At 39.4% G+C, this 12,004-nt stretch overlaps 1 protein-coding gene across 12 annotated transcripts in view; it reads left to right on the top strand.

Moving 5' to 3' along the window:
* The window catches only part of PAM (peptidylglycine alpha-amidating monooxygenase), a 183,908-nt gene that overhangs the window by 171,072 nt on the left and 832 nt on the right, over nucleotides 1–12,004 (top strand). For 8 of the 12 annotated variants that reach the window (XM_020794415.3, XM_020794412.3, XM_078386271.1 and 5 more), the window contains 4 exons: nucleotides 1,930–2,029; nucleotides 6,121–6,174; nucleotides 6,994–7,197; nucleotides 11,179–11,235. In XM_020794415.3, coding sequence (XP_020650074.3) covers nucleotides 1,930–2,029; nucleotides 6,121–6,174; nucleotides 6,994–7,197; nucleotides 11,179–11,235 — 415 coding nt within the window. The remainder of the gene's footprint in view (nucleotides 1–1,929; nucleotides 2,030–6,120; nucleotides 6,175–6,993; nucleotides 7,198–11,178; nucleotides 11,236–12,004) is intronic. The other 4 variants (XM_072992490.2, XM_020794414.3, XM_078386277.1 and 1 more) reach the window with 1 other exon arrangement.

The following is a 12,004-nucleotide window of genomic DNA, read 5'->3' as shown; positions in this document are numbered from 1 at the left end:
CTCTTCACAATGATGGCAAAAAGTGGTGTGTCGAAATGTTGGTACTGCAGCAATGGCTTAAATTGCTCTGTGATATACTTTAACCCAGTGGTCCCCAGCCTTTTTAACACTGTGGACTGGTTGGGGAAGGCAGGGCACCAGTACCCGGCTCTTGTGTGCATGCGCGAAAGGACTGTGCAGGGGGGAAGTGCATGTGGGGGATTGGAGATCTGTTTCCGTCTGGCTCAGGCCATGGACCGGCACGGCACTGGGCCATGGACTGGGGTTGGGGACCTCTGCTTTAACCAATGTATGGATGTACTGACCATGGAAAATTAAAAATATATAATATGCACACTGCAATAATGGTGGCCACCTTCCTGGCTTTGATTTTGAAAAGAAGCAGGGCAGATCCTGCACACAGGCAATTCCAGTAAGGAATGCACCAATACCACAAAAGTAGAAAATAACACAAGCCTCTCAGGGAGTGGAAAATAAGCCACAGTTATGTCGCTGGCTGGGAAAATGTTTTGATCTTGACTGTGCATTATGTGACTGGGGAAAAAAGCAACACTCTAACTGGGGGATAACTAGAGAACATTTCCCTCATGTGACCAGGGCCTTACTCTACTAAGCAGCAGAATCCAGTTAGTATATTTCTAGCATTTCAGCTAATGTTTATATTTGTGTATTATTTAATGGAAGCCACCCTAACTGCCAGGCCCTGATTGAAATGCAGTCTATAAATTGATGAATCAATGGAGCATGAAGCTTCCTGGCACTAGAAATAGCATCTCAACTAGCTCTCTGCTTTAGAAAATAACCTGCAGAAAAGTTCAGCAAAGATGAAACTACCTATCCACATACCCAGTTTTCCCCCAAACCCAGCCAGATTCAAATTGTACCACACACAGTTTCTGGCTCAGAGTTTACTCAGCCCTAAACAGCTGATTGCTTCATATGGAAAGTCCTTTTATCTAATTATGCTGCAGCCACAAATAGGCAGAGATTGAGCCAGGAAATAAATTTGATTTGTTAAGCCAAATAAAGGAGAGAGATTTTGCTAGAACTGGGTCAAGTCCCTTACTTCTTTTAACTTGTCTCTGACTACTACTATGCGTGTAATCTCAGCATGCCATTGTATTAAAATTAATTAGTAGTCTGGAATTTTCTTTAAATTCTTTATTTGATTTGTCTGATTACTGCATGTGCCAGATGCTCCATGAATCTAAATATTCTAATTAATAATTATTGAGATTGGGAGTCAAATAGTTTTGCCTCTTATTCTTATAGATCATCAGCTTTAAAAAAAAGACTCTGATCTCTAAAGCAGTGTATTTTGCGATATAGCATACCCTGGCATCTCGCACGTGTGTCCTTCTTCCTCCCCTTCTAGCTATAAAGTGTGTGATTGGTTGGTGATCTGTTTTGTGTTTTCTTTTGTTTTTCTTTAATTGTTCCTCATATCTTTGCTGAGATTTAAGAGTGAAAATGGGAACCTTTATTTCTTAGCACATGTTATTGTTTATAATTTTTATATCATTTGCGATGTGCTGTTATAGTTTAGGTTTCCTGGTTGCTGGTTTTTTTTAAATGGGGTGGTGGTATTAAGAGGAGGGGACAGAGATAACAAGACCAAGATCTCATCCAAGACCATTGTATTTGCACCCAGTAGATGGCCACTGCCACACCAGGCTCTGGGGAAAACGCTTCTGTATACCAGCTGTTCATAGTTGTGTGGGGAAAGACACCTCTGTTCCACTGTCATCCTGAGACTTCTGCCATATTTTTGCAGAGGTTAATTGAACTTGAAACCTTTGCCTGTTAAGCTAGACAAGAGTTTCATATCAGATCTCTGTCTGTTGAATAAATAATCTAAACGATCAGATTTTATTCTGTGTGCCCAATTTCCAATTTTAATTCCTTTACCTTACCGCTTTACCTTGACAGAGTTTTGAAATGCCACATGACATTGTTGCTTCAGATGACAAAACAGTGTATATTGGTGATGCTCATGCCAATACAGTGTGGAAATTTACGTCTACAGAAAGTAAGTGACAGTTGCCTTATGCCACTAAAAGCATCAGTCATTATTTTCAGGCACACACTTCACCAGAAATTCTGTTGTCTTTAGCCATGCCTTAGAAGTGTGTCTCCACTGAGGTTTCAAAAAAAATGTTAGAAATTGAGGGTGCATTTTTTAAATGATACTGTTTTATATGGTTTTGCTTCAGGTTTGATTTGAATCAGAGTATTTTCAGATTCCCTATACAAACTAGAATGTCATTTATTATGTTTGATTTGTTTGAAAACAAAGTTTAAAAGAATATGCCCATTAGCTTTACATGCTCAGTTTTTCTTTCCAGTAGTCAAAAATATTTGAAATGAAACATTTGATTAGGAAATGAAACGTTTAAACTGTCCTTTCTGTTTTATTTAAGTTGTAAGGTAAAGGTTCTCCGTGACATTTTGTCCAGTCGTGTCCGACTCTAGGGCATGGTGCTCATCCCCGTCTCCAAGTCGTAGAGCCTGCGTTTGTCCATAGACAGTTTCCATGGTCATGTGACTAGTGTGACTAAACACGGAACGCCATTAGCTTCCCACTGTGGTGGTACCTATTTATCTACTCGCATTTACATGCTTTCAAACTTCTAGGTTGGCATGAGCTGGGACAAGCGACGGCAGTTCACTCCGTCACATGGATTCGATCTTATGACTGCTGGTCTTCTGACCTTGCAGCACAGAGGCTTCTGCAGTTTAACTCGCAGCATCAACACGTCCCTTTATTTAAGTCGTACAATCCAGTAAATTCTGGATTTACTTTATTATTTAAATTGTACAATCCAGTAAATTCAAAGCTTTGTTTTAAATTATTTTTATCAGAATACTTATAAATATTTTAGGAGGTACCATTGGTATTTTGCCTTAATTTTGTTTTTCAAAATATAAGAGGAAAAGAAAATTCAATGCAAACAACAACCCACTGTACAGCAAATTTAAAAATGTGAATTCCCTATGAGGCTTCTTTCTTTCTTTCTTTCTTTCTTTCTTTCTTTCTTTCTTTCTTTCTTTCTTTCTTTCTTTCTTTCTTTCTTTCTTTCTTTCTTTCTTTCTTTCTTTCTTTCTTTCTTTCCTCCTTTCTTTCTTTCTTTCTTTCTTTCCTCCTTTCCTTCCTTCCTTCCTTCCTTCCTTCCTCCCTCCCTCCCTCCCTCCCTCCCTCCCTGAAAGGACCCAAGGCTAACATTAGGAAAACATTGAAAATATAGAGCAGTACAAACACCATGGGAATATCCTATATAGTTGCTAAACATTAAAACAGTGTATTGTAGAAATAGGACATTTTAATTTGGCTTCAGGCCTGGTTTCAAACAGAAATGGTCATGGTTGCTCTGTAGGATTACTATGCTTTGGGGGACACATGCTTGTACAACAACACTCTCAGCTTTCTTGGCTTTCTCTTAAGCTTTCAATTCTATTAATTGTTTTACTTACAGGAACTATATGTGTTGGGAAGTGGATATACTATACTTGTATGGCTGGTTACATTCATATTTGTATGAGTATTTATCAAAGATGATGAAGCACAATTATTGCTCCGTACCTCCACAGTCATTAGGATTCCACAGGCCTCTATTTTATCCCCAATGCTTTTCACTATCTACATTAAATCATGGGAAAAAGTTATTTGGGGTGTCACTTATAAGTGGTTCACACACAGTTCTGTTTCTCTTTTCCCTCTAAAACATATGGAGCAGCTGATGACAAACTGGTTCTTGGACTTGTAATGGACTGGATGAGGGTCAATAAAACTGACAGTCAGTGCAGACAATATGGAGACATTGGTTGTGGCCAGTAATCTGCCCTTTGCTCTTACTGCTACCCTGTTTCCCCGAAAATAAGACCTAACCTGAAAATAAGCCTTAGTATGATTTTTCAGGATGCTCGTAATATAAACTCTACCCCCAAAATAAGCCCTAGTTAAATGAAACCCCACCCTCCACCATTGTGCAGCAACCAGAAGATGACGTGACTTTAAAATAAAACACTCCCTGAAAATAAGCCCTAATGCATTTTTGGAGCAAAAATTAATGTAAGACCCTGTCTTATTTTCAGGGAAACACGGTAGTCAACTTCCAGGTTGCTTTAGACAACTAAAAGTCCTAAGCATCATGTCATGTTAATAACCACTTGTGTTGGGACGTCCTTCCTGTTCTTCTAGCTGTTTGTCCCACCAAACACCTCATCTGGTAGATGTTCCACTTCTCCATGTCAGATTTTGATGGCATACAAGGTACTGCAAAGGAGAGGAGGAATTTCTCCCACTAGGTTCATGGAGAGGTAAATTCTCTCAGCGGAATACTGTTGCATTCTGCTGAGACAATACTGTTGCATGTTAGCTAGAATTACAGATGAATGTCAGCTCCTACCTGTTACAGCAATAAAGCCTTTTAAAAATGCAGCCAACTTTTTATTTTTAATTTGTGGGGCAGGGAAGGAAATGGAGAAGGGCATGTTGCTTTTAAGCTCTTTTAGAGGATCACCAGGAGAATTTGCTGTTTTAAATGCTGTGTTGCCATGCCTGGCTCGTTATTCGATTAGAGAGATCAGTTCATCTCCAACATGTCCCTCAGCATCTGGCATTCACTGTCCACAACCGAGGATTGTAGTGACCACTGGTTGAATGACTTAATTTTCACATTCCTCTGCCATTTTCACGTCTTGTTAACCTAAATAAGTTGTTCCCACTGGAACATTTGCTTCTGCTTGGTCATTAAGGCTGGCATTTGCTCTTGGCTGAAGGTGCCCCTTCAGTATATCTGCCTTTTTTTAAAGGCATAAACTGACAATCTGATTGTGTGCTGATTTCCCTCTCCAATGTATATATTCATTTATATTATTTGTCAAAAGAAATTGCATCCAAAACACCATATAACCACAATAAGAACTGTAAAATGAGTGTTAATAACATATGTTGGAACCAAGAATAGCCAGAATATTTTTTAAAAGCCTAATAATGCCTTTACATCTGATATGAATTGCAGAGCAAAGCTTCTGTAGTATAGTAAAACACACACACACACACACACACACACTTCCAAATTCCAGAGCTCATTCAGCAATAAATCTACCAAATTGTGTATGTCTATGTGTGTGTTCCTCAAAATATAAACTGTACATCAAAACTGAATATTAAAATAAATGGGTGAATAAATGTACTTTATTCCTATCACAAACTTCCAGTTATGACCTTTATGATAACTCTTTGTCTCTTCCTATGGCATTTTCAGCTAGGAGGTTATTCTGAGGTCAGTAAATTTAGGATGATTTTTCAAAGTTTACAGATCAACTGTATAATCTGCAATTACATCAGGAAGGATAAAAATGTATGACAATAATAAATCACCACATATAAGAACTGTTCAATAGCTCAGTGGTGTATAGAACATCAATTATGTTATCTAAAGCTTTTCTAAAAAGATTGATGGTTGCATAATTTCTGGGCTTTCCTGCACATTTTTTTTCAAATATTTGCTGCTAAGCAAGTAGCAGATAAAGATGCTGAGAAATTCTAGGTAGTGTCTGCCAACACGTCTGGAACCAAGAGCAGATCAAAGCTGTTTGTCTATGGGCAATGTCCCTGCCAAGCTCCTTCAGTTTGCCATTGCTCTTATTTGACTCTCCCTCTCAAAAAACGAAACAAAGCACAAAACCCTGAAAATATATTGTGTGAAAGGAAGGATATGTGCTAATCTTGTAATTGTTGTTAATGCAATTTCATGGGTTTCCCTGATTTGGGAATGTCACATGCCACACTCAATCCTGTGCTGATTGTTCTGATATCATCAGCAGGAAAGCTTTCCGAAACTTTTTAAACTTATTTTATTTATTTATTTATTTATTTATTTATTTATTTATTTTATTGTATTTATACCCCACCTATCTAGTCATTTCGACCACTCTAGGTGGCTAGAAGGATGTACATAGTCCATCCCATATATTTTTGCAAATATTTTGAATTCAAACCAGACCTGCTGATCTTTGGAGTTGTTCATATTTGCAAAGGCAATTGTTTGTCATAGATGGTGACTGTTGCAGCCTCACATACATTGCAAGGTCATAAAAGCACATTTTGTGTTGCAGAAATGGAACATCGATCTGTTAAAAAGGCTGGGATCGAGGTACAGGAAATAAAAGGTTTGTCTTTTCTCAACAATTAATGCCATGGGAAGGCCACATGGATATTATTGTGTCTAATGATCAGTTGAAGGAAGGAGTTCTGATGATTGTAACATGCAACTCAGTGACTGTGGATTCTGTGTGCAAATAATTGCCTGGAATGGCACTTTTAGGAGAAAATTACAAGAACTTGAAATAAAAAAAGCAAAGCAAAGCCTGCTGCTTATATACCGCCCCATAGTGCTTCAAGCTCTCTCTGGGTGGTTTACAAGTTAATTATGCAGGCTGCACATTGCCCCCCCCCCCAGCAAGCTGGGTACTCATTTTACCGACCTCGGAAGGATAGAAGGCTGAGTCACCCTTGAGCCGGCTACCTGGGATTGAACCCCAGGTCGTGAGCACAGTTTTGGCTGCAGTACAGCGGTTTAACCACTGTGCCACGAGGCTAAATTTCTCCTAAATATTAAAGGACCAAGTGTTATGATCAGTATTGTGTTGGCAAGGCTAATTTGTATCTGCTCACCAACTGTAAAACTGAATGTGCGTCAGGAAAGGAGGGGACCCTGTGACCAGATCTACAAAAATCCATTGTAGAAATGGCCAGCAGAATATTGTTGATGCATATAAAAAAGGAAAGTCAATCTGTTGGCTAGTGGACTTTTTTTTTTGCCTCCGTTACAAAGTTATATTATTATCTTCTCGGAGGCTTTTTTAAACAATGGTCATCAATCCTGCAACATGAGTTATCTTGCAGTTACTGATTGCAGTGTATTTTCTGAAATAAACTTTCATGTCTTGAAAACGTTAATTGCTGTTCAATTTCTTCTTTCCTTAAAGAAGCAGAAGCTGTTATAGAAACCAGACTGACAAACAAACCCATGTCAAAGGAAATATTGAAAAAAGAGGAAAAGCAGCATGTAGTCCAACAAGCTACCACTGGAGTTTCGTTTGTTCTTATTATAACACTTCTAATTATTCCAATTGTTGTCCTCTTGGCAATTGTCATATTTATTCGGTGGAGAAAAACAAGAATCTATGGAGGTAATTAACTCTTTAACATGATAACAAGCCTTTTAATATCCAAATCCTTCATGTAAATAGTATTGTGAAATTATATGAAATGTTTATTCCCCACTGCTGTATAGCAGTCAAAAGTTGGGCAAATAGTTTCTCACCTTCTCAGTTGTAAAAGTGGATTTTTATAGGCTTTTCATTTAAAATGTCTTCTAGTGCTTTAGGAGAGAGGATATTTTTTTTAGTTTGTGAGTTGATAAAAGGTAACGACTGTTTCAAATAGGTTGTTGAAACAAGCACAATCAAGTTGATCTCAGTGGTTTTGCTGTCTTACAGGGGTTCTGAGGAAGATCTCTCTCCTTTCTGTGTTATTCTCTGTGTTACTCTTTATAAGCCATCTATAGCATTCATTTGCTATGCGCTAATGCTAATAGCTCTGTTATTTGTCTTTAAACATCGATAAATTCTGTATAGTAGAAGGTCTACATGATGTAGATGAATTATTACAAAATAACTTCAGCAATATTTAATTTTCCCTTTCACACTGTCAGCTCCCTTGAGTCCAGTATTGAAGAGAAAACGGAATATAAATCTAATAAATAAATAGTTTACAAGTAGTCCAGAGTTTGGGCACCATGCCACTTGCATACAGAGCAGCATTATTTTATCTGTGCAATGCAGGACTAAAGGAAAAACTTGCATCCTGTCTACTGGTACACATATACCCATGCAGACGTCTCATATTTCCCTCTTGGCAAAGAATCACACATTGCACAAACATGCATGCAATGAAAATCTTAACATCATTTCCTTCTTGAAAGAAAAATGGCTTCAAGTGGCATCATGAGCGGTGAAGGAGCATAACAAGGACATACTTAACACTTCCCCTCTGCAACTTCTTCACTACAGATGTCCTACTTATGGTGTTTTTTTTTCCTCTGTAGAATTTAAAATGAATTAGAAAAAGAAAGTGGGTGGGTGAGAGGAGGGTTCTCTTACTTAGCCCCCCCCAGCTTTTCTAAGTGCTGTATAAGAGGATGGGAGGAGGAGACTATTCACACAAACAATTCCTCCTTATTCAGTTTCTTCTCTGGTCCCATTTGGCATTGACGCAAAAGAGATTCAGGTGAATATTCAAGGTGTTGACCTCAACATACTGTCACACAGCCAGATCTGATCAGTGATGTGGTGCTATTATGTCATCACACTGTCTGTGTGATTGTTCTTTGAGTGGATTATTTACCCAAGGAATGAATCATGTTAGCGGTTCAAGTACAGCTTTTGTGTAATTATTTTTTGAACATCAAAGATAATTCTAGAAGCAAGATATTTATTTAAGATGTGAATGTGTGCTGCAAACAAATGGCCTCTTAAAAGCCTCTGTCCTGTACATGGGGAAAGAAATTGAGGGGTATGGTCATTTTATCTAATTTCTCCTGGAAGAAAATAACTTCTGTAACCATTCATCAGAAGTGGTGCTCACTATCAGCACTGCTCATAGAACGTCTTTTCTTTTCCTAAGTCCTTTGGTTTTATTTTTGCATTGCCCCTGCAAAGAGTAGCATAAGCATCTGTTATGGCATCCTGGCCATTGTGTATCCTCCACCATTAAACCATTGCTAAGATTGTTCCACAACATTGCAAGGCAGGAGAAGAATCTTTCACCACAATCCTCCCAAAATGAGACAATATCTGACCTTCTTTTTCTAGGGTAGATTTTTTAAAAATACCCAAATTGTTACCAGAAAAATCTGTTCTGAGAAATATTGATGGGTTATTTTTCTTTAACAGCCAGTGCCCTGCCTGAGTTCTTCTAGATGTCCAGTTTCTGAGGTGGATGTTTTTTTTTTAACTTGGAGATTTACGATACTGCTCCTCCTTACAAGCCTTGCCCTTGGTTTCACTTGGGTTGATGTTGTGTCCAGCTCTAGAACGGAAGTGAGAGCCTAGTTACTGTGCCATAACTCATCCTACTACATCTGGAAACTGATCTGCTTTCCACATGGTGAAATGGGCAAAAGAGTTGCGTGTTAGCTTTTTTCTTTCATCCATTTCTCAATTATTCTGTATCCCCTGTTGGTATCCAGTCATCCTGATCTGGAGAAACTCAAGAGTGAGAATATCAGGCTAAAACAAAAGAAAAATAAAATAAAAAACTTGCCAAACATGTTGTGACACCTTAAAAACTAACTGCGGCATCTTAATGTGAGATTTTGTGGACAAGTCCACTTCCTTAGAGTGAGAATGGTCATTTTATTATACTATTTCCTGGGCTTTTACTGAAGCAGAGAAACAGGGAGGCTGCCAGCTATATGATCGGGAAAAGATTAAAACTGGGGAAAATATCCCTTCAAAAGCAATAAAGGAAGGTGTACTTCTCCAGATGCTGTAAACTATATCCAGTGTTTATTTGTAAAAGGCCCAACACATTGTATTGTTAATGTATGTTCTATGTCAGGGATGGGTAGCATGAGACTCACAGGCCACATGCCTCAGGGGCTCAAACACACACCCCAGGACCCACATCCCATGAACAATTAGCATATTTGGGAGAGGACAGCGTGTCAGAAATTCTCCTTGAGTCCTCTAGGATAATGGATGGGCATGTGCAGTCCCAAGACCTCTGAAGGTTGCCCATCTCTGTGGCCTTTGTTTACATTAGATAGACATTTGTACTTAACTGTTCAAACAGTCTGCAGAAAGTGCACTGATAAATACTGTATTTGCCGCTGTACAAGGCAACTGGGCATATTAGACGACCCCCCCCACTTGGAGGCATGTTTTTGGGGCAAGGGTGAGAAGGGAAGGGAAGCAAGTGGCGGTGGAGGAGGAGGGGAAGGAGAAGCAGCTCTCCGGTGGTGCGCGGGCGAGTGGGCTCAGCGGTGCAGGGCAGTGGGCTCTGGCCGCTCAGGCATGGCTGGCTTTGCTTCCCTTCCTCCGGACCGACCGCCTGCCTGCCCGCCTGCCTTACTCTCCAGTCGGCGCGGCCCCGCATCACTTAGTGGCAGCGGCAGCAGTGGCACCTCCTTCCTGGCCCAAATTAAGTGCACCTGGCGTACAAGATGACTCCCCCACTTGGAGGCATGTTTTTGGGACCAAAAAAGTCATCTTGTACGCCGGCAAATACGGTAAATCCCATCCTTTTTCTAGATGACTATGATAATACATAGCCATGTTAGTCTGTGCTAGGATGTCAGGTAAAAACAACACACACATAAACAAAAAGTAAAGACAGGAATGTTATGGCACCTTAAAGACTAACTCCTGTATTTTAATGTGAGCTTGTTCTGGACAAGTCTACAAAGTAGGTGTCACTCTCTGAAGGTCCTTGAGAGCAGATGTAATCAGACCCTTATGGCTAGGCAGGCCTCTTGCAGTTATCTATCCTTAACTTAATATAATGAATTTACATGAGCGCTCATGGGTTTTGAAGCAATTACATCTTAGCTTTAAAAATGTGCCACAATATAAATAAGGTCTTGGGGACTGGCAGGGGTATAAAATCTTAAACATGTGTTTTTATGTGATGCCTTTATGTTTGCATGACCAGCTAGTGAAAAACAGAGAACTCACTCACTGTGTCACCTCAAAATTAAGAAAAACTTAAGAACCAGAAGCTCCAGCAAAACAATTTCTCTGAAGTTTTCTTCAGATGATTCCCCCCCGCCCTGAAAAGAAGAAGAAGCAGATTATTTTTCTGTCACTTTGAATGACAACAAGTGAAAACAGTGTGGAAGGCATTTTGACACAGCGCAAACACAAACAGCAAAATACAGTGTTGTATGAATCCATTCTGCCATGCAGCTTTTCCACAAGTTTGAGCCTTTTAAAAAGAAATGCAGGTGCAGAACAGAGTCATTTTCAAACCAGCTCTGCATTTTAGTGCTGTTTCTTTTCCACATAGCTTCATTTTTCAAAGTGTGCTATGTTTTCCAGTTTATGTTTCAATAATATAATTGCACTTCAGGGTTCTTGCTCCTGATTTAGAAATATGTCTCATTCTTGTAGCTGATGCTGAACATAAACTTGATTCAAGTTCAGGGAGAATCCTGGGCAGATTTAGAGGTGAGTAAAGAGAAAGGTCTGGAGTTGCTCTACCAAGGTCAAAAATTGCTTCTGTACAGATAAATGGCAGCTCCTGAAATGCTTGGAAGTGTACTCCTTCTTTATGGTTGGTGGAGGAAGAGGGAAATATTCCCATCTCATGATCTGTGACGCCAGTGTGCGCTGCTTTAATTTTCTCCATTAGATGTAAATGCCTGCCTGCTCCTGGTACATGTCTCTCTACTGCTAATGAGTCCAGCCGTTCTTCTTGATGTAGTGAAGGTGATGAGTCACCTCCTTATCTACCCAGCAAAGCCTTTGGGAGCCACTGATTTGGCAGGGTTTGATGAGGAACAGAGGAGTGTTTGTAGAAACAGGGAACAATACTACAGAATTGATCTTACTTACCTGCACCTGCTCTTTGTGTAAAGAAGAAAAATAATGACTGCAATTATTTCTCTCAGCCTAAGTTCAGAATAATCCCTGAGCTAACTTTAAGAAAAGCTTTGAGGAAGGGAAGAATGAAGGCAGATCCTATTACCCTGTGTTGTGACCATCTCATTTTGTGCCAGGAGTGGGTGGGGGAGGTATAAACCGTATTTGATGCAAAACTGTAAGATCGTTCCATGTTTCTTTCCATAAACCACTGTGTATTACCTTCAGCAAGCTTTCCAGGAAGGAGTGGTTAAAATAACACCTGAAACCTAAATAACGAGATGAAAATGATCATATATACTAACATGAGGCAATGATAAGTACATGAATCTTTTCTTTAAAATCATTTCGTTTT

The sequence above is a fragment of the Pogona vitticeps genome, chromosome 2 (genome assembly GCF_051106095.1).
Source record: "Pogona vitticeps strain Pit_001003342236 chromosome 2, PviZW2.1, whole genome shotgun sequence".
Classification (NCBI taxonomy): Eukaryota; Metazoa; Chordata; class Lepidosauria; order Squamata; family Agamidae; genus Pogona; species Pogona vitticeps.
Note: the sequence above shows the minus strand (reverse complement) of the source record. Positions and strands in the feature narration are given on the sequence as shown.